Source organism: Lithobates pipiens, unplaced genomic scaffold, assembly GCF_037356315.1.
Source record: "Lithobates pipiens isolate NorthernLeopardFrog02 unplaced genomic scaffold, aLitPip1_a1.2 Scaffold_17, whole genome shotgun sequence".
In the NCBI taxonomy this organism is placed as follows: Eukaryota; Metazoa; Chordata; class Amphibia; order Anura; family Ranidae; genus Lithobates; species Lithobates pipiens.
This window is the reverse complement of record NW_027507755.1, coordinates 2886897-2909995: the sequence shown is the minus strand read 5'-3', so window position 1 is coordinate 2909995 and position 23099 is coordinate 2886897. Positions and strand designations below refer to the sequence as shown.

General features: G+C 48.0%; 1 protein-coding gene across 1 annotated transcript in view; it reads left to right on the top strand.

Moving 5' to 3' along the window:
• The window catches only part of LOC143986620 (dead end protein homolog 1-like), an 84734-nt gene that overhangs the window by 27182 nt on the left and 34453 nt on the right, over positions 1–23099 (top strand). The window contains exon 3 of the mRNA XM_077485033.1: positions 7355–7514. Within this exon, the coding sequence (XP_077341159.1) occupies positions 7355–7514 (160 nt within the window). The remainder of the gene's footprint in view (positions 1–7354; positions 7515–23099) is intronic.

The following is a 23099-nucleotide window of genomic DNA, read 5'->3' as shown; positions in this document are numbered from 1 at the left end:
TTACCCTAAGCTTCTTTAGCAAGACAGTGTTTGTCTTGAAGGTGTGTTTGGGGTCGTTATCATGTTGGAATACTGCCCTGTGGCCCAGTCTCTGAAGGGAGGGGATCATGCTCAGCTTTAGCATGTCACAGCACATGTTGGCATTCATGGTCCCCTCAATGAACTGTAGCTTCCCAGTGTTGGCAGCACTCATACGGCCCCAGACCATGACACTCCCACCACCTTGCTGGACTGTAGGCAAGACACACTTGTCTTTGTACTCCTCACCTGGTTGCCGCCACACACGCTCGACACCATCTGAACCAAAGAAGTTAATCTTGGTCTCATCAGACCACAGGACATGGTTCCAGTAATCCAAGTCCTTAGTCTGCTTGTCTTCAGCAAACTGTGGGCTTTCTTGTGCATCATCTTTAGTAGAGGCTTCCTTCTGTGACAACGGCCATGCAGAGCAATTTGATGCAGTGTGTGGTGTATGGTCTGACCACTGATAGGCTGACCCTCCACCCCTTCAACCTCTGCAGCAATGCTGGCAGCACTCATATGTCTATTTCCCAAAGACAACCTCTGGATATGATGCTGAGCACGTGCACTCAACTTTTTTGGTCGACCATGGCGAGGCCTGTTCTGAGTAAACCACTGTATGGTCTTGGCCACCGTGCTGCAGCTCAGTTTCAGGGTCTTGGCAATGTTCTTATAGTCTATGCCATCTTTATGTAGAGCAACAATTCTTTTTTTCTCTTATATTCACCAACCGACACAGCTCCTCTCTGTAACTAAATGGGTTGTATAGCCTGCCATTAGGAGAAACTAGGAAAAATTGTTACACAATACACAGAACTTTAATCCTGCCCCGGGGGACGGGCCCCGTGCTATCAACCCTCCTCACTGCTCCTAGAAGCTTCAGTTTTTATTTTGCCTAGTAAGGAGAATGACCTAGGAAACCCTGGGGGCCTCTCGATCCATGTTTTTGCTGCAGATTTGCTGCTTTTTGTGCAAGATGAGAGATCCTATCAACTGCCGGCTGGGTGACAGGCTGGTTAATGAAATCCTTGTAGTCTCCCCAGTCCGGCCATCGAGCGTGAGCAGGCCGCAGCTACGGGTCGGCAGGCCACGACATACCTCATGCTCCAGAGGTGATCGGTGAGCTTCAATGCCCCGGGGTATACATATGACCGGGCTACTGATGTCTGGATCACAGTATACCGGGCCAGTAATCTTCCCTGTAACTGTGCAGGAGTTGGCTACCACGGAATGTCTCCCAGCTCTTCAGGACTGGTAAGTATGGCTCTCCCTGCTTCGGTGGGGGGAGCAGCTGGGCATTCACTGGGGGGACGATTCGGGGGCCACCTCACCTCCTTATCTTCTCACCCAAGTCCCTATCACCCCTCCTTCCCCCCTCTGAGGGGGGGGGGTGTCTGCATGCGCTGCCGGCGGTGTGTGTGTGTGTGTGTGTGTGTGGGTCACTGTTTCTCACCTGTGGGCTCTGTGCGGTTGCTGGTCAGTCCTGGTCCAGGTCTGGGGGGTCCAAAAAAGGCAGTTTTTGTGGAGGATGTCTGTGTGTCAGCAGGCAGTTCGTTTTTATTTTTTGCTCTTTTCACCTCATGGCGCCGTTCCATCTTGGATTTGGGAAAGCTATAGATTCCCCTGGGGAGCTTCAGCAGCCATTTTCCCTGGGATTCCTATGGATTACATTGGCAGCCATTTTGTGAAAGCCAAAATGCTTTCTTCACCGCTGGCCTCTTGTGACAGCTTGCAATGTGCTTTCTCTTGTCACTTCCTGGATTCCCTGTGTGTGAGGGACACTGGATGGCTCTGCGTGGAACGCTGAAGCTGTTCTGCAGACCGTTGCACTGCTGTTAGAGCTGCTGACACAGTTCTTTCTCCTCTCTGCATCTGGGAACCTACTAGGGACTACAGGCACTGTTGGCATTTACAGAACGCCCCAGGGTGGTGAGTCTAGCACTAAGCACCCCCCCACGCAGCAGCAGCAGGAGGGTGGGACCTTCACTGTCCTAAGTCCCCTTGCAGGTGGCAGACAGGCTAGGGTCAGGTCAGCATGGCTTCAGAAACTGGTGTTTCTTCCACCGAAATCCAGGCTATAGCAACCGGGTCATCTGCAGTTGACGGCGGTCCTTGACTCCTATGTTGCTAAGATAGAGGCGGCATGTGGCAGGAAAGGTGCACGTAAGAGGCCCCTGCCCCCCCCCCCCCCTGTCCTCTGGGGAGAGCTCTGATGCAGACTCGGGCCCTGCTGCGGCTGGAGACCGCTGCTCTGACCTATCAGACGTGGCTGACCAGGACCGTTCGGACAGTGAGGATGAGTCCCCGACAGGGTCCGGGCACAACAAGGCGCTTGTTGGAGTACTTATCACAGCTGTGCGTGATACCCTGAAGATTCAGGAGCCAGCGGATTCCTCTGCTGATGTACCGGTCCCTTTTGGGTCCCTCAAGCCAGCACGTTCACCTAAGGTGTTCCCGTATTTGACTTATTTTGACAAATTCATCGGAATGGGGTTGCCCACAACGGACCTTTTCGGTCCCCAAAAATTTGGCGGTGCGTTACCCCTTTGAGCACAGCCTTCTCAAAAAGTGGTCCAAAGTAACCACGATCCCGGTTGAGGGGACTCCTGCATTCAAGGATCCCACAGACAGGAAGGCCGAAGCAGTGGCTCATTCCTTGTTTATGGTTGTGGGGTCAGCCGTGCGACCTGTACTGGCATCCGCACTTGTGTCGCAGACACTGACTTAGTGGGCAAAGCTTTTGCACTGCAAATTGGGAGAGCAGAATGCCTCCCCTGTCTGCGTGGAACTAGCAGACCAACTAGTGCATGGCCTTAAGTACGTTTGTGACGCGGCCCTGGATACTCTCCCCCTGCTATTCAGGGCCTCAGTGTCAATTGTGGTGCTGAGGCGGTCATTTGGCTGAAATGCTGGTCTGCTGACCAGGCATCCAAGAAAGCCCTGACGGATCTTTCCTTCCTTGGTGAACGGCTCTTTGGAGCCTCGCTGGATGACATTATTAAAAATGCCACGGGTGGTAAGAGTATACTACTCCCACAGGCCAGGAAGGCAAAGGAGCCATGCCGCAGGCAAGGGCCCTCCTTTTCCGCTCACAAGCGGCCTTTTCATCCGCCCGGTGTTTCGGCAAAACGATCCCAGCCCGACAGGATGCCCACGGACGGTCAGAAGCGTCCCTGGAACCGCAAGCCTAACAAGCCTGCAAACAAAAGTGCTACCGCATGAAGGTCTGCCCCACCCACATTTCAGGTGGGGGTCGCCTTCGGAAGTTTGCAGCCCGTTGGACCTCCCAGTTATCCGACCAATGGGTCTGCGACCTAATTTCTACAGGCTACAAGATAGAGTTTCTCTCTTGGCCGCCAAACAGATTCTTCCCCTCCAGCATACATGTGTCCCCGGTTCGCCGGGAGGCCCTGTTAGGGGCAGTGAGGGACTTGCTGAATCAGGGGGTGATAGTACCAGTTCCGGAATCGGAACGCTTCCAGGGGTTCTACTCCAATCTGTTCGTGGTTCCCAAGAAGGAAGGGGTACGTCCAATCTTCGACTTGAAAGCCCTCAATCAGAGGTTCAGAATGGAATCAGTTCGCTCAGTAGTCGCTGCACTCCATCAAGGGGACTTCCTGGTGTCCTTGGACATTCAGGATGCCTACTTGCACATACCTATATGCCTTTGGCATCAAAAGTTTCTGCGTTTGGCAGTCGGGAAAGCCCATTACCAGTTTGTGGCTCTTTTCTTTGGCCTGGCATCAGCCCCCCGAGTCTTTAGCAAAGTACTGACTCCAGTGTTGGCGTTGTTCAGACAACACGGGATCGCGATCGTGGGTTACCTAGACGATCTCCTGAGAGTTTCTTCCACCTCAGAATTAGAGGAGGATGTGACGATCACCTTGCAGACCCTGCAAGCGTTTGGGTGGCTGTTGAACCTAAAGAAGTCGGTGGTGGTATCGACTCAGCGTCTGGAGTACCTGGGGTTACTATTGGACTCCAGGGAAGCAAGGGTTTTTCTCCCCTCAGACAAATTGCTGACTCTCAGATCTGCGGTCAAACTACTGTTGAACCGCAAGTGGTCCTCGCTCTGCTTTTGCATGCGGGTGCTGGGGCTCATGGTGTCTTCCTTCGAGGCAGTACCTTATGCCCAGTTCCACACCAGAGTCCTGCAGAAGGAGATCTTGACAAAATGGGACAAATCTCTGTTGTCCCTGGATCGGCAGATCCAGGTGAGCCAACCAGTCAGGGACTCCCTGATCTGGTGCTTGAGGTCCCCGGTGATTCAGGCTGGAAAATTGTTCCTTCCTCTGAAATGGACGGTGGTCACCACGGATGCCAGTCTGTCCGGCTGGGGTGGAGTGATGGGAATTCAGTCGGATCAGGGCCTCTGGTCAACAGAGGAATCCAAGTTGCCGATCAATCTGCTCGAATTGAGAGCGATCAGGCTGTGCCTCCACACATGGTTGGCGTGTCTTCGAGGGCGTCCGACCAGGATAAGTCAGACAACACCACGGCTGTGGCGTACATAAATCACCAAGGGGGAACAAGAAGTTCAGCCGCTGCTCGGGAGGTCGCTCACATACTTCGGTGGGCAGAGCGACACGTTCCGGCCCTGTCGGCCTTTTACATCCCGGGGGTGGAAAATTGGCAGGCGGACTATCTGAGTCGTCAGATGCTGGACCCAGGAGAATGGGCATTGCATTCGGAGATATTCAGGCGGCTGTGCCTGAAATGGGGCACACCAGATGTGGATCTATTGGCATCCCGGCTCAATCGGAAAGGTGCCGAGATTCGTGTCCAGGACAAGAGATCCTTGGGCAGATGCGTCAGATACACTGGTGGCTCCGTGGGATCAGTACCAGCTGATCTACGCCTTTCCTCCGCTGAAACTGTTGCCACGCCTGCTTCGCAGAGTGGAAGCTGAGGGGATTCCAGTAATCCTGGTTGCCCCAGATTGACCTCAGCGAGCCTGGTACGCAGACCTGGTGCGCCTGGTGGCAGATGCTCCCTGGCGACTGCCGTTGAGAGAGGACCTCCTATCTCAAGGTCCAATCCTTCACCCTGCTTTACTATTGCTGGCTTTAACGGCCTGGCTATTGAAAGCCAGGTATTGAGGAACAGGGGTCTGTCGGACTCGGTGATTCCAACTATGCTGAGGGCGCGGAAATCTTCTTCCAGGAAGATATACCATCGTACTTGAAAGGCCTACATCTCCATGTGTGAGGAGAAAGGGTGGCATCCGCACTCCTTCTCTGTATCCAGAATCCTGCTGTTTCTGCAGCAAGGTGTAGACCAGAGTTTGGCGTGAGCACCATCAAGGGGCAGATTTCAGCTCTGGCTGTCTTTTTTTTCAAAGACCCCTGGCGTCTCACTCATTAGTGAGTACCTTTGTGCAGGGGGTGCGACATGTAGTCCCTCCGGTGCGTCCTCTGTTACCTCCGTGGGACTTGAACCTGGTGCTGTTGACGCTTTAGAAGCCGCTGTTTGAGAATATCAGAGAGATTCCACCGCTGACCCTTTCACAGAAGGTGATCTTTCTAGTGGCCATCACATCGGCCAAGAGGCTTTCGGAACTGGCGGCCTTGTCCTGCAAGTCGCCTTATCTGGTCATTCACAGGGAGAAGGTGGTGTTGCGTCCGCAACAGTCCTTTCTACCGAACGTGGTTTCAGCCTTTCATATCAATGAGGACATTGTATTGCCATCATTGTGTCCTAAGCCGAAGCACCCCAAAGAGGTGGCCCTTCATGCTCTAGATGTGGTTAGGGCTCTGAAAGTGTACTTGTCCTCCACAGCTTCCTTTCGGAAGTCAGACTCACTGTTTGTTTCGGTGGCTGGTCCTAAGAAGGGCATGGCGGTCTCGTCGGACACCATTTCCAGGTGGATCAGACAGATTGTAGTATAAGCCTACGCCTTAAAGGGGCAGGTGCCTCCCTTTCCAGTCAAGGCCCACTCTACAAGAGCAATCGGAACGTCTTGGGCCTTCCGACACCAAGCGTTTGTCGCTCAGGTGTGTAAGGCGGCGACCTGGTCGTCAGTCCAGGTTTTTTGTGGGTTTAGTTTCACTAGTTCCCACTTGCCATGGTGGATGAAGATTTATGCTGTTTTTCCCACCCCTCGTTTGGCACTGCTTGGGGACGTACCATTTAGTTACAGAGAGGAGCTGTGTCGGTCTGTGAATATAAGAGAAAATAGGATTTTTTGTACCGTAAATTCCTTTTCTCTGTAATTCACCGACCGACACAGCACCCACCCCTCCTTTTTTCTACGTTATTCTGCTTGTTGATGATTTTTTCAGATCCTCAGAGAGTTCTTTGCCAAGAGTTGCCATGTTGCACTTCCAGTGACCAGTATGAGAGAGTGAGAGCGATAACATTAAATTTAACATACCTGCTCCCCAATCACACCTGGGACCTTGTAACACTAATGATTCACGTGACACCGGGGAGGGAAAATGGCTGATTGGCCCCAGTTTGGACATTTTCACTTAGGGGTGTACTCACTTTTGTTGACAGTGGTTTAAAGAGGAAGTAAACCCTGATGGGTTTACTTCCTCTTTTTTTCCCTGCAAAGGTAAAGCATAATGGACTACTATGCATCGCATAGTAGCTCATTATGTGTCACTTACCTGACACAGGAGCCAGCGAAGTCGCCGCTGATCCCTGTAGTCCGCCGCATCCATCTTGCTGGTGGCGTCTCGCAGCTCCGACCAATGACAGCGGCGAAGCCGCGATGACGTCACTCCCGCGCATGCGCACGGGAGTCGCGTCTCGCAGCTCCGCCGCTGCCATTCGGCGAAGCCGCGATGACGTCACTCCCGCGCATGCGCACGGGAGTCGACAAATTAGGCAAATCCATTCTTGGACTTGCCGCATTTAGTGCGCCTGCGCGCCGCTGTCTACGGCGCATGCGCCGTGGACAGCGGTGCCCATTTTCGGGCAAATATCTCCTAAACCATATAGGTTTAGGAGATATTGCTTGGACCTACAGGTAAGCCTTAATCTAGGCTTACCTGTAGGTCAAAGTGGTTTGAAGGGGTTTACTTCCTCTTTAAACATTAATGGCTGTGCGTTGAGTTATTTTTGAGGGGACAGCAAATTCACACTGTTATGCAAGCTGTACACTCACTACTTTACATTGTAGCAAAGTGTCATTTTGTCAGTGTTGTCACATGAAAAGAAAATAAATTATCTAGATTGCTCCAGAGACAGACAGAATGCAATTATAGTAATATTATAATAACAAGCAAGCGAGTTGCATGAGTGTGGACCAGACAAAAAAAAAGGTTGCCCACCCTGACCCATGGTCACAGGGTCTGTGAGACTCTAAGCTGGCCCATTTTTCAGGTAGTGGTGGCAAAATCCACATAGTAACTTTTTCTTATTGCAACAGGATTGGATCACTTCAGTGAACAGAAAGAATAAAGAAGCCCTTTCACAATGGGTGAGAGAAAATAATGTCATCCTTCAACAGATCAATGGTCAGAGAATTTACCGTGCGCACACTGCAGGTATGTGGCACTGATGAATGCCTATGTAAGGGTCTGTTCTCATCTAAGCACATGCGGCAATACTGTGTTAGTGTTATTTCAACGGCGAAAATATATTCATCCTAATTTCCATCAGCTGCATGTTTTCTGTGCCGAAAACTAAACGAAAATAAAATTCAAATTAAGTAAATTGGAGATAACTATGACATAAATCAATTCCAATTTTCGTCAATGAATGAAAACAGAATGTGAGGAAGGGACAGTTACCCACCCGAACTTCCGCTTTCCTTGAAGCTCCAGCCCCCTGACTCTCTCAGCCAGCTGTGTTGGCTGAGAGACGCAGGCTCCCATCAATCCTTTCCCTTTCCTATGCAGTTCCACACATTACACTCATTGACACTATGACACTATCTCTTTGGCCCTCTGCTGACCTTTTCTAAATCGACAACACATTTCCATCCCCAGCCTATAATAATAGCACATTAAAGTTTAACCGCTTGCCGACTGTATATTTACTGGGGCAAGGTGGCTCTCCTGTCCAAAATGATGTATCTGTGGACACGATGTGTGCCGGGACACGCTGATTGTTCGGGACACAGACCGAAAACAAGGCAGATCGCTGTTTATTGAGAAGAGAAGGCTTGTGATCCTGTGTTTCTACAAAGCAGGAACATGGATCTCTGCCTTTCCTTAGTAGAAGCACCTCCCCAACACAGTTAGCAAGCACGCCCTAAGAACACATTTAACCCTGTAATCATCCCTGATGTTAACCCTGCCAGTGTCATTAGAACAGTGACAGTGCATATTTTGAGCACTGATCATTGTATTAGTGTCACTGGTCCCCAAAAAGTGTCACTTTTTGTCCGATTTGTCTGCTGCAATGTCTCAGTCCCCCTATAAGTTGCTGATTGCCGCCATTACTAGTAAAGAAATAAATAAAAATTCAGTAAATCTATCCCATAGTTTGTAGACGCTATAACTTGCGCAAACCACAATATACACTTATTGGGATTTTTTTTTTTACCAAAAACATGTAGCAGAATACCTTTTGGCCTAAATTGATGAAGAAATTTGATTTTTTTTCCATTTAAAATTTTTTTTAATTATTGGATTTGTTTTATACAGCGCATCCGGAAATTATTCACAATGTTTTTACTTTTTTCACATTTTGTTATGCTAGAGCCTTATTCCAGAATGGATTAAATTCATTATTTTCCTCAAAATTCTACAAACAATATCCCATAATGACGAATGTAAAATAAGTAGTTTTGAAATCTTTGCAAATTTATAAAAAATAAAAAAATCACATGTACATAAATAGTCACAGCCTTTGCCATGACACTCATAATTGAGCTCAGGGGCATCCTGTTTATACTGATCATCCTTAACGCGGTGTTACACCCAAAACAAAACAGAACGTGTAGCTGCTGACTTTTAATAATCGGACACTCACTTGTCCCACGGTCCAGCGATGTGGGCAAATGAAGGCGGCATTCTTACTGTGGGCGCCTGGCTGCGGCTTCACAGCCGGGCATGCGCGAGCCACACTGTGCAATCTTCTGCACCTGTGACACGACCAGAAGATTGCAGGGAGGGAGGGGGAGAGGTGAACTTTCTTCCAGTGCCACGGAGCCCCGGGAGGAAGTGGGTTGCTGGATGCCTTTTAAAAAGAGGGTATCCGCTCCCCCAGTCCACCCCCTAAAAAATTGACATGTCAGATGTGACATTTTAGGGGGGGTCACCATCACTTAAAGTGGAAGTTCCATTTTTGGGTGGAACTCCGCTTTAAGAAACCAATCCAAGCCATGAAGTCTCAGGAATTATCTGTAGACCTCCGAAACAGAATTGTATCTAGACACAGATCTGGGGAAGGGTACAGAAAAAATTCTGCAGCATTGAAGGTCCCAATGAGGACTGTAGCCTCCATCATTCTGTAAATGGAAGAAGTTTGGGACCACCAGGACTCTTCCAAGAGCGGGCCGCTTGGCAAACTGAGGGATTGAGGGGAGAAGGGCCTTAGTCAGGGAGGTGACCAAGAACCTGATGGTCACTCTGACAGAGCTCCAGCATTTCTCTGTGGAGAGGGGAGAACCTTCCAGAAGAACAACCATCTGTGCAGTGCTCCACCAATCAGGCCTGTATGGTAGAGTCAGATTGGCCAAACAGAAGCCACTTCTCCAGGCAGGCATATGACAGCCTGCCTGGAGTTTACCAAAAGCCACCTGAAGGACTCTCAGACCAAGAGAATCAAAATTCTCTGGTCTGATGAAACAAAGATTGAACTTTGGCCTGAATGGTAAGTCCCATATCTGTAGGAAACCAGGCTCTGCTCATCTCCTGGCCAATACTACCCTACAGTGAAGCATGCTGGTGGCAGCATCATGCTGTGGGGATGTTTTTCAGCGACAGGAACTGGGAGACTAGTCAGGATCGAGGGGAAAATGAATGCAGCAACGTACAGAGACATCCTTGATGAAAAACCTGCTTCAGAGAACTCTGGACCTCTGATTAGGGCAAAGGTCCATCTTCCAACAGGACAATGACCAAAAGCACACAGCCAAGATAACAAAGGAGTTTCTAGGGACAACTCTGTGAATGTCCTTAAGTGACCCTGCCAGAGCCCAGATTTGAACCAGATTGAACATCTTTGGAGAAACCTGAAAATGGCTGTGCACCGACGCTCCCCATCCAACCTGATGGAGCTTGAGAGGTCCTGCAAAGAAGAATTGGAGAAACTGCCCAAAAATAGGTGTGCCAAGTTTGTAGCATCATACTCAAAAAGACTTGAGGCTGTAATTGGTGCCAAAGGTGCTTCAACAAAGTATTGAGCAAAGGCTGTGAATATTTATGTACAGTACATGGGACTTTTTTCGATTTTTATTTTTAATAATTTTGCAAAGATTTCAAAGAAACCTCTTTCATGTTGTCATTATGGGGGAAAATAATGAATGTGGAAAAAGTATAGCGTTGTGAATACTTTCCGAATGCACTGTATATCACCAGGGCTCGCCAGGTCGCATTTGCAACTAGAATTAGCGACCGGGCGCTTGGGGCAGCACAGCTGGGGGTATCCTGTCTCCGTGCACCCCTCCCGGCGTGATTGCGTCGGGCCGCGCTGCCCCGCCGCCAGCCGATAATTGAGGCCGCGGCTTTGAGGCCTTCTGCGGTCCTGTTTCCTTCTGGAATCTGGCGCCCTCTAGTGGTGGCTGTTGGTATGACAGCCAGCAATGCTAATGGAGCTTTCACTGCCCGCCCATCTCCTCCCCTTTACTTAGAACCCATATATATATATATATATATATATATATATATATATAAAATATATAATTTTTTTTATTATTCTAACAACCTAGAGAATAAAATGGCGGTTGTTGCAGTACTGTCTGTCACACCGTATTTGTGCAGCGGACTTACAAGCGCACTTTTTGGGGGAAAAATTTTTTAATTAAAAAAATAAGACAACAGTAAAGTTAGCCCAATTTTTTTTATATTGTGAAAGATAGTGTTACGCCGAGTAAAGTGATACCCAACATGTCACGCTTCAAAATTGCGTCTGCTCATGCGTCCCTTTAAAATCTCCATAGGCGACGTTTAAAAAATTCTACAGGTTGCATGTTTTGAGTTACAAAGGAAGTCTAGGGCTAGAATTATTGCTTTCGCTCTACCGATCGCGGTGATACCTCACATGTGTGGTTTGAACACCGCTTTCCTATGCTGGCACTACTCACATATGCGTTCACTTCTGCACGCAAGCTTGGCGGGACAGGGCGCATTTAAAAATTTTTTTTTTCTTATTTTAACTTTTGATTTTTTCACTGTTCTTTTTAAAAAGAATTGTCTGAGCTTGTGCGCAGAAGCAAACGCATACATGAAAAAAAAATGGTGTCACTTTTTATTCACTTTTATTCCTATTACAAGGAATGTAAAAATCCCTTGTAATAGAAAAAAAGCATGACAGGTCCTCTTAAATATGAGATCTGGGGTCAGAGAGACCTCACATCTCGTATTTACACTAAAATGCAATTAAAAAAAAACAATTGTCATTTGAAAAAATAAAAATAAATAAAATGTCCCTCTAAGAGCTATGGGCACTGACTTGGAGACAGGTGGGGGCCGCGCTATCTTCCCCTCACTCGTCTCCATGTCAGGCCAGGGACAGGTCCGGATTGCCGTTACGGACCTTGCTCCTAACTTTTTTAGCTGGCCCCTAGATTCCAAGCAAATTTGTCAAGCCCTGGTATATCACAACGGCTAAATCTGTCTGTAGTGCATATTCAAACCTTAATACCATAAGCAATAACCTGTTATAAAATTTTTACTCCAGGAGCATATGAGTGTGGTGCTTCTGGAGAAATGTTTAAAGTGGAAGTAAACCCATAGATTTAACAGTTTCAAATAACGGTTACATTTCTGGCACATGCTGGGAATGTAACTGTCACAGTACAGTGGTTGTGCTCTCAACCAAACTTGTCAAACCATCCAATGACTGGTGTCGTTACTGATCACATGTGCACCATCATGGCATTTGAAGATTAAAGGGGTTGTAAAGGTAAGTGTTTTTTCCCCTTTAATGCATCCTATGCATTAAGGTGAAAAAAAACACCTTTCGTGACCGCCCATTCCCCCCCCCCCCCCCCCATTTTACTTGCCTGAACCATCGAACTTGTCCCACGGTGACGCACCATCTCTCTGCCTGGGGTTCTTGTCTCTTGATTGGATAGATTGATTGCAGCGCAGTCATTGGCTCCCGCTGCTGTCAATCAAATTCAATGATGCAGGGGCGGAGCCGAGTCCTGCTGACTGTGTCTATGGACGCCGAATACTGGACACGGGAGCGCACCCGCAAGGTAACACCCCGGGTGAGCGCTTCTCCCAGGGGGTTATCTGAAGCGGGGAGGAGCCGCCGAGGGACCCCAGAAGACCAGAATCGGGGCCGCTCTGTGCAAAACGAGATGCACAGTGGAGGTAAGTATGATATGTTCGTTATTTAAAAAAATAAAAATAAATTTGCTTTAGTGTCACTTTAACAGAGGCCAAGATGGCAGCTTCCATGGCTGAAAATGTTAGGAGGATTTACTTCCACTTTAAATAATAAATCACAGTTGAACTAAACCCATTTGAATTTAGTCAACTAAAATGTACTGGAGATTTTAGTTGACTAAAACAATTCTTTAATACTAAAATACAACTAAAATGGCATTTTAGTTTTGCACAAATCAATTAATTACGCTTATTGGGATTTTTTTTTACCAAAAATATGTAGCAGAACACATATTGACCTAAATTGATGAAGACATTTTTTTTTTTATTGCATATGTTTTATAGCAGAAAGTAAAAAAATGTAGTTTCTCTTATATTCACCGACCGACAGCTCCTCTCTTAGCCATTGGGTTGTTGCGCCCACCTTTAGGAGAATACTAGGCATTATTTGTTATGTAACACACAGAACTTTCCAGTTCCGCCCAGGGGGCGGTCCCTTGGGTAACAACCCTCCAGCCTGCCATGCAGTCATTAGTATTATTTTGTCTAGTGAAGGTGAAGGACCTTGGAACCCTGATGGGCCCATCGGACCGTGTATTTTTCTGCAGAAACTTGGCTTTTTGCGCAAGAGGATAGATCCTGTGATCTGCTATCAACAGCCGGCTGGATACCCTTATCCTTGTAGTCTCCCCAGTCTGGCCATCTAGCATGTGCAGGTTGCAGCTCTGCTCTAGGCTGGCCACGACAAAACCTCAGCTCCAGAGGTGGTTGGTGAGATTTTATGCTCCGGGGCACACATATGACCGGGCTACTGATGTCTGCGTCACAGTGTGCTGGGCCAGCAGCCACCCTGTACTGATCAGTGAGTGGGTCTGTGATGGAATGTCTCCCAGCTCTTCAGGACTGGTAAGTACAGCTCTCCCTGCCTCGGTGAGGCTGGGCCTGTGTCATGTGCAACGCTGTGTCCACCGCCATTATTCCTCTCTGTCCCTCCATGGTTCTGCATTCGGTGGCCATTTTAGGTGTGGGCAAGGGAAAGCATACTCTTCCCTGTGATTTGTCCTATACAGGATGTTGGCGGCCATTTTCTAGGAGCCTGAACACGTTTTTCAGTGTTCTCTAGCGGCAGCATGTGCTCCTGTGCTCTGGTGGCCATTTTCCCAGTGTTTTATGTCCTTATACTGGACGCTGGGTGGCCATTTTCTTTGAGCCTGAGCACACTACAGAGCGGTTTGAGTGCCATTAGCAGCTGCTTCCACCGACACGGGGCTGTTTCCTCTACACCTGGGAGCCAACAGAGACTACAGGCACTACCTGCTGGATAGCGCAGAACCCCTCAGGGTGGTGAGTCCAGCGGAAAAGAGCCCCTCAGCCAGCAGCAGTAAGGAGGGTGGGACTGTCACTGTCCTAAGACCCCTTCGGGTGGCAGACAGGGTAGGGTCAGCATGGCTTCAGAAACTGGTGTTTCTTCCCCCGAAATCCAGGCAATTGCAACCGGGTCGCCTACGGACTGCGCAGTGCCCATTCACACCTTGTCGGCGGTCCTCCATTCGTTCGTTGCCAAGATGGAGTCGGTGTGTGGGCACAAAGGTGCTAAAAAAGGCCCCCCCCTCCTTTGGGGAGAGCTTTTACACAGACTCGGGTCCCGCTGAGACCGGTGACCCCTACTCTGTCTTGTCAGATGACGCTGACCAGGACCGTTCAGACAGTGAAGATGAGTCTGGGTCTGTGCACGACAAAGCGATTGTCGGAGCATTTATCACAGCTGTGCGTGATACCCTGAAGATTCAGGAGCCAGCAGATTCCTCTGCTGAGGTAGCGGTCCCTTTTGGGTCCTGTAAGCCAGCCCGTTCACCTAAGGTGTTCCTGTATCTGACTTATTTTGAAAAGTTAATTTACAAGGAATGGGGTCGACCGCAACGGACCTTTTCGGTTCCCAAATACATGGCGGTGCGTTACCCCTTTGAGGAGAGCCTTCTCAAAAAGTGGTCGGCTCCTCCGGTCATGGGCCCCCCAGTATCCAGGTTAAACAAAGTAACCACGATCCTTGTAGAGGGGACTCCTGCATTTAAGGATCCCACAGACAAGAAGGCAGAGGCAGTGTCTCGTTCCTTGTTTACGGTTGTGGGGTCAGCCGTGCGACCAGTACTGGCATCCGCACTTGTGTAGCAGACACTGAGTGGGAAAAACTGTTGCACCACGAATTGGGTGAACAACAGGCTTCCCCTGTCTACGTGGAACAAGCAGACCAACTTGTGCAAGCCCTTAAGTACGTTTGTGACGCGGCCCTGGATATTGTCCCTCTGTTATCCAGGGCTTCAGTGTCAGCAGTAGTGCTGAGGCGCCTGATTTGGTTGAAATGCTGGTCTGCTGACCAGCCATCTAAAAAAGCCCTGACGGATCTTCCCTTCCTTGGCGACTGGCTTCTTGGAGCCTCTTTGGATGACCTTATTAAGAATGCCAAAGATGGTAAGAGTACTCTTCTCCCAAAGGCCAGGAAGGCTAAGGAGCCATGCCGTAGGCAAGGGCCCTCTTTTTCTGCTCACAAACCACTTTTTCATTTTGCTTCGGCTAAACATCCCCAGCCTGACAGGATGACCACGGAAGGATAGAAATGTCCCTGGAACCGCAAGCCTAACAAGCCTGCAAACCAAAGTGCTACTGCATGAAGGTTTGCCCCCACCCATGTCTCGGGTGGGGGGGTCGCTTTTGGGAGTTTGCAGCCCGGTGGTCCTCTTGACTATCCGACCAATGGGTCTGCGATCTGATTTTCACAGGCTACAAGATAGAGTTTTTCTTGGCCGCCAAACAGATTCTTCCCCTCCAGCATACCCATTTCCCCGGCTCGCCGGGAGGCCCTCTTGGGGGCAGTAAGGGACCTGCTTAATCGCGGAATAACTGTACCTGTTCCGGAATCGGAGCGTTTCCAGGGGTTCTACACAAACCTGTTTGTAGTTCCCAAGATGGAAGGGGCACGTCCAATCTTGGATCTAAAAGCCCTCAATCCGTTCGCTCAGTAGTCGCTGCACTCCATCAAGGGGACTTCCTGGCATCCTTAGACATCCAGGATGCGTACCTGCACATACCCATATGCCTCCGGCATCAAAAGTTTCTGCGGTTTGCAGTCAGGGAAGCCCATTACCAGTTTGTGGCTCTCCCATTTGGTTTGGCATCAGCCCCCTGAGTCTTTACCAAGGTATTGGCTCCTGTGTTGGCGTTGCTGCGGCAACGTGGGATCGCGATCGTGTGATACCTAGACGATCTCCTCCTGAGAGCATCTTCCACCTCAGAGTTAGAGGAGGATGTGGCGATCGCCATGCAGACCCTGCAAGAGTTTGGGTGGCTGTTGAACCTAAAGAAGTCGGTGGTAGTACTGACCCAGAGTTTGGAGTACCTAGGCTTGCTGCTGGACTCCAGGGAAGCGAGAGTTTTTCTCCCTTCAGGCAAGCTGCAGACTCAGAGCCGCGGTAAAGCTACTGATGAACCGCAAGTGGTTGTCGCTTCGCTTCGGCATGCGAGTCCTGGGTCTCATGGTGGCCTCCTTTGAGGCAGTACCGTATGCCCAGTTCCACACCAGAGTTTTCTCAAAATTTTTTTGTTCATAGAGGTGATCAAATACCACCAAAAGAAAGCGCTATTTGTGGGAAAAAATTACATCCATTTTATTTGGTTACAGCGTTGCACAATTGTCAGTTATAGTAACACAGTGCCGTATCGCAAAAAATTTCCTGGTCAGGAAGGGGGTAAAACTTTCCTGGGTTGAAGTTGTTAAAAGATTAGTTCACCTTTTGAAAAAAAAAAGAATGAATTCACATTTTTTGGATGTAAAAAAATTTGGATTTATCTATTTATTTTTTCTAAGGAGCCTGCATAGGCCAGATTGCTTATAAGCAGGCTGAGGGTGCAATGCCAAGCTCATGCAGGCTCTCAGGATAGCTGTCTGCCCATACCTCTGATACGGGTAGGCAGTTACTTGAGAGCAGGAAGATCAGTGAACTATGAGAGCTGTCAGCCGCAATGGATGATGGTACTTCTAGTCTATTCATTCACTGGAAAATGTGAATGAATGATTCATCCATGTGGGTGGAGCCCCACATAGCCACATAGCCACGCTGTTTTCAAATTGTGACAGCGGGGAGAGGATCCCCATCTGCTGTTAAGGGAGGGATTGGGGGAGAGGGGGTGTATTCTGGACTTGTTACATTTACACCCTAAATAAAGGTTTAACATGTTCAGAAAGGTGAACTTAGCCTTTAACCATTTCAATTCAGGGCATTTTCACCCACTTCCTGCCCAGACCAATTTTCAGCTTTCAGCGTTGTTACATTTTGAATGACAATTACGCGGTCATGCAACACTGTACCCATATGAAATTTTGATAATTTTTTTCCCCTCACAAATAGAGCTTTCTTTTGGTGGTATTTGATCACCTCTGCGTTTTTTATTTTTTTGCGTTGTAAAGAAAAAAAGAGCAATTTTGAAAAAAAATATATATTTTTTACTTTTTGCTATAATAAATATCCCATTAAAAAAAAATGTCCTCAGTTTAGGCCAATATGTATTCTTCTACATATTTTTGGTAAAAAAAAAAAAATCACAATAAGCGTATATTGATCGGTTTGCGCAAAAGTTGTAGCATCTACAAAATAGGGAATACATTTATGGCATTTTTATTGTGATTTTTTTTTTTTTTTTTACTAGCAATGGCGGTGAGCTGTGATTTTTATTGTGACTGCGATATTGCGGCGGACACTTTGGACACCTTTGCCACTATTTTGGGACCATTCACATTTATACAGCGATCAGTGCTATAAAAAATGCACTGATGACTGTATAAATGTGACTGGTAGGGAAGGGGTTAACACTAGGGGATGATCGAGGGGTTAATTATGTTTCCTAGGGAGGGATTTTAACTGTAGGAGGTGTGGCTCACAAGGGGAGGAGACCGATCTGTGTTCCTCTTTACTTGGAACACACCATCGGTCTCCTCTCCTCTGACAGGACGTGGATCCTGTGTGTTTACACACACAGATCCAGGGTCTTGCTGTGTTCACGGGCAATCGCGTGTGCCTAGCAGACAACGCAGCCGCCAGGCACACACATCAGTGCCTAGTGATGTGGCGCGCGCGTGCGCCCCCTAGACGCTCAGGAAGTAAAAAAAATGTCATATGACACCGGCCTGGAGGGACAAAGGGTTCCTGCTGCCGTCATGACTATGCGTGATAGGGAAGTGGTTAAAGAGGATCTGTCACCAGCAGTAAGCTATCACATAGGGGGCTGTACGTCCCCATGTGATAGCAATAATTATATGCGAAAAATAAGCTTTTTAAAACATTAAAGTGGCATACAGTATCTCACAAAAGTGAGTACACCCCTCACTTTTTTGTAAATATTTTATTATATCTTTTCATGTGATGACACTTTGGTACAATGTAACGTAATGAGTGTATAACTTGTATAACAGTGTAAATTTGCTGTCCCCTCAAAATAACTGAACACACAGCCATTAGCCATGTCTAAACCTCTGGCAACAAAAGTGAGTACACCCTTAAATGAAAATGTCCAAATTGGCCCAATTAACCATTTTCCCTCCCCAGTGTCTTGTGACTTGTTAGTATTACAAGGTCTCGTGTGTTAATAGGGAGCAGATGTGTTAAATTTGGTGTTATCGCTCTCTCTCTCACACAGATCACTAGAAGTTCAACATGGAATCTCATGGCAAAGAACTCTCTGAGTATATGAAAAAAAAGAATTGTTGCTCTATGCTCTACATAAAGATGGCTTAGGCCAGTGATGGCGAACCTTGGCACTCCAGATGTTTTGGAACTACATTTCCCATGAAGCCCAACTACACTGCAGAGTGCATGAGCATGATGGGAAATGTAGTTCCAAAACATCAGGAGTACCAAGGTTAGCCATCACTGGCTTAGGCTGTAAGAAGATTGCCAAGGCCCTGAAACTGAGCTGCAGCATGGTGGCCAAGACCACACGGCGGTTTAACAGGACAGGTTCCACTCAGAACAGGCCTCACCATGGACGATCAAAGAAGTTGAGTGCATGCGCTCGGTGTCATATCCAGAGGTTGTCTTTGGGAAATAGAGGTATGAATACTGGCAGCATTGCTGCAGAGGTTGAATTGGGGGTGGGGGTCAGCTTGTCATTGCTCAGACCATATGCAGCACACTGCATCAAACTCGTCTGCATGGCTGTTGTCCCAGAAGGAAGCCTCTTCTAAAGATGATGCACAAGAAAGCCCACAAACAGTTTGCTGTAGACAAGCAGACTTAAGGTCATGGATTACTGGAACCATGTCCCGTGGTCTGATGAGACCAAGAAAACGTATTTGGTTCAGATGGTGTCAAGCGTGTGTGGCAGCAACCAGGTGAGGAGTACAAAGACAAGTTTGTCTTACCTACAGTCAAGCATTGGGGTGGGATGTGTCATGGTCTGGGGCTGCATGAGTACTGCTGGCACTGGGGAGTTACTGTTCATTGAGAGAACCATGAATGCCAACATTCCTGTAACATACTGAAGCAGAGCTTGTTCCCCTCCCTTCAGTGACTGGGATGCAGGGAAGTATTCCAACATAACGACCCCAAACACACCTCCAAGATGATCACTGCCTTGCTAAAGAAGCTGAGGTGATGGATCGGCCAAGTGTGTACCCAGACCTAAACCCTATTGAGCATCTGTGGGGCATCCTAAAACGGAAGGTGGAATGGTGACCACACAAAATATTGACACTTTGGGTCCATTTTGAACATAGAGGTGTACTCACCTTTGTTGCCAGCGATTTAGACATTAATGGCTGTGTGTTGAGTTATTTTGAGGGGACAGCAAATTTACACTAATATACAAGCTGTACCCTCACTACTTTACATTGTAGCAAAGTATCATATATGCATAATCTCATGCATTGTGTGTGGCTATGTATGAAAATGAAAATTGCGATATACTTGTTCCAGGGGCATTATTTACAGTTAGCTCTAAACTGATAACCTATAGGGGCTTCAAAAGCATCGCCTATGGATAATTTGGGGGTACTGAAGCTTGTTGGTGTTTTGCACTTGGCTGCACACAATTTTAAAGCTTGACACGTTGGGCATCTTGCTACATTATTCAATTTCATCCTTTATATTTTAGAAATATAATGTATTTGTGCGCACTTCATTGTTTTACTGAAGATATGTGTTTGATAAATTGATGTGCTGATATCGAGGGGGGGAAAAAATTAGAACTACCATTGATGTTCGTTTTTTTTTTTTGTTGTAAATCAAAAAGTTTGATAGGAAGTACACAAACGTTTTAGAGCACAGTCTTGGGAAGTTATATTTACATTCGTACAGGTTCAAAGTTACTTATCAATATATCACATGGAATGCCTCATCAACCCTCTTCATTCTGTTTCCTGCAAACATTGCACTAGTAATATTAGTTGTTGATCCAGTGGGGTTATAGCATCCAAAGGGCTCGGATACGCGACCTGGTGGCCCTAATGGTCACTTTGGGCGGGTTATGGTCAGAGAGGCCAGAGGGGAGATAACTTGCCTCCTGAACGTCATTCAGAAGGGCTGCATTGGAAAAAGCCAAGTACAATACAGGAGGAGGTTTTAAAGGTAGTTGAAAAGCAGGAATATGTTCTATCCTGGGCATGTAACCATCTCCATGTCTCGGTAAATTCAATGGCTTGAGCCCAGGTACCCAATTCTGGGCAAAAATTGGATTGGGGGGGGGTCTGTCCAGGTCACGCGATAAAGTGGCTTTAGTCCCCCATGAACAGGATGCGGTCTGGGCAGTGTGGAGCCAGCCTCTCATACAACGAGTACAGGACCTGTATCTGACTAGGATGAGGCAGATATACATTTAAAATAATATACTTCACATTGTAGATGGTTAACACTAACATATATTTCCCCTGGGGATCTGAATGAACATCTTGAAACACACATGGTATACGTTTGCTAATCAGAATATACACAACACAGTAGTATGACGAATAAGTTGCACGGAGCGCTCTCTGCACCCATGGCCTCGTAAGAGCCAGAACCCTGCTTTCCATCAGGTGCTTCTCCTGCAGCAACACTGTGTGAAGTTTATGCATTTTTAAGTATTGGAACAGCAGTGATCTTTTATATTTGGAGTTGAGCCCCCTGACATTCTATGACAGAATGGTCAGGGTTTCCGTATCCGAGTTATCCATCATGGAATGTCAGGAGGGAACAGGAGTAGGATGAAACCAGCTAGCCATTGCATGTGAAAATACCAATTTTTAGTACAAACCGTTATTAGAGTCTTGAGCTGATGGAACGTTTGAGCAGCAGAATAAAACAGAAAAATGCCTCTCTCCAAAAAACATAACACCCTACACTACACCATACAAACCAAGCCCAGTGGCCAAAAATCCCAAAAAATTTATGTAGGGCTTTTTCCCATAACAGACAAACCAATGGAACCTTCAGGTCACTTGGACCCCTGGAAGTCCTGCGCACAGGGCTGTTTAGATGAAGCCCTAAACGGCTTGTAGTTAATCCCTAACCTTTAATACCAGGTGAGGGTGAGGGAACATACGTCTCATCACCTCCGGTAGGAGACCGGATATTCCGTAGATGTCCGACGCAGGCACACTGTCCTTCGGAAGGTGTTTTGATGATCTTGCTGTAGCTCAGATTAGTTAGGATTGTGCGAGAACAGGACAGTTCATTGCCCCAATTAGGGGGGAGTGAGTCGCACCAGTCACCCACCATGGGACGGACCCACGGTGAGACCCCAGGAGCAACAGGAGTCAACAAGTGGAAGGTCACCCCCCCAATGCGGGTACATAGCCAGAGGGTATGCAGGCAGTCCCGCTAGGTGGTCACAGGAACGGAGGAGGATGGTAAACAGCTGGGTAGATGAGTCCCCCTGCATGGCCCCTCCACGGGAGACCGGCAACTCGCCACCAATTGTAATATACTGAGTTAAGTCAACATCCATGGAATATAAGCAAACAGGCCTTGGAACAAAAAAAAATCAACCTCAACAGGATTGTAGTTTGGAGAAGAAGCACTAGAGTTACTGCAAAGATAGTAGCCATGTGTCTGCTTCGTCGGGGGATTCAAAGAATTTCACTGAACTGCCTTGTTGGACTTGCAGGCGACTTGGGTAGAGCATGGAGTATTTGATATTGCGTTCTCGGAGTCGTCTTCTGACATCAGTGAAGGTTTTGCAACGTCTTTGTAAGTCCGCGGAAAAGTCAGGATAAAGATGCACCACTGTATGCTCAAAGGGGAGGGTGGGATGTTTTCAGACTTCATGGAGAATACAGTCACGGTCTCTGTAGTTGAGAAACCACACTAGGAAGGGCCTTGGTGGAGCCCCAGGTGTGCCCCGTCCAGCCAGGACTCAGTGGGTCCTTTCCACCGGCTATGTTGGGTCAGATTAAGGAGTGTCTTAAAGAATGTATCTGCAAATTAGCCAGGTGGTCCCCCTCTGCCCCCTCCGGGAGACCCAAGACCCTGACATTATTTCTCCGGAGACGGTTTTCCGCATCATCAGATTTAGCCACCAGGGATTGGATGGTGCACTGCAGTGTGTGTGGAGGGCTTTGTCATGGCGGGCAGTGAGATCCTCTGTAGCAGAGATTTGCGTCTCAGAAAGCCTGCCTCTGAATTTGTCCAGGTCTGCCCTGATGAGGTCACCTCAGCCAGGGGGTCAATGTGGACCAGTAAGGAGGTTCTGCTCTGTTCTATGGCCACAAGGATAACAGTGGCGTTCCTTGTTTGTGGTGGTGCCCGCAGAGGTGGAGAGGCTGATGGATTCCCTGCCTGCTTCATGTCTGCTAATAGCGCTTTCAACTGGTCAAGAATGGTGCTGGGACACTGGGCAGGCTGTGCAAGCGCCTTTTTGTTCACTGTTTTGCTCTTTGAGGGCATGCGCAGGCAGTTTAGGGTTTTGCAGATTGTAGTGCAGGGTGTTGGTTGTGTCTCCTTTTAAGATATGGTGCTTGCTTAGAGAGGGAGGTTTGCAAGCAGGGGAAGCAGACTCCTCCAACTGGTGCAGTTCTGTGTTCCACTGAGGCCTATTGGAGCCGAACGACAGCCCCCAGGTGCTGTATTTATACACAGTTCCTTTTTAAGGATGTTGCCCTTTTGGAAGAGGGTATGGGACAGCCTTGTAGCTCCTCAGCCGGGCTACAAAATACTGTCTGGGGCAGAGGAAGGGGATGTCCAGGGACAGGCAGGGCAGTTTTGGGGGCTCACCAGGTTGTGCAGTAAACAGGATGGCTGCGGATTTCATTCAGGATAAGCGGAGCTCTTCGATATCACGTCCTCCTAGGCTCACATCCGGACACGCCCCCTCACTTCCTGGATTTACACTGGGTCACTACTTTAGTTGGGAAATTGCTTTGATGTATGGACATAAGAATCGAGTAGGATCTAGAAATGAAGCCCTTGAAATAGGACACTTCCACCATGTAGTGGAAGACAGGGGCCGGGGACTGTATCCAAGGTTCACTGCCTGCCTGTGTTCTCACACTGTGATGCAACTGTAAATAGGAGAAATACATGGATTGGGGCAGTCCAAATTTAGCCTGTAGTTCTGGAAAGGAACTAATTTTCCCGCGATGATATGTACCAGCTGTGTGAC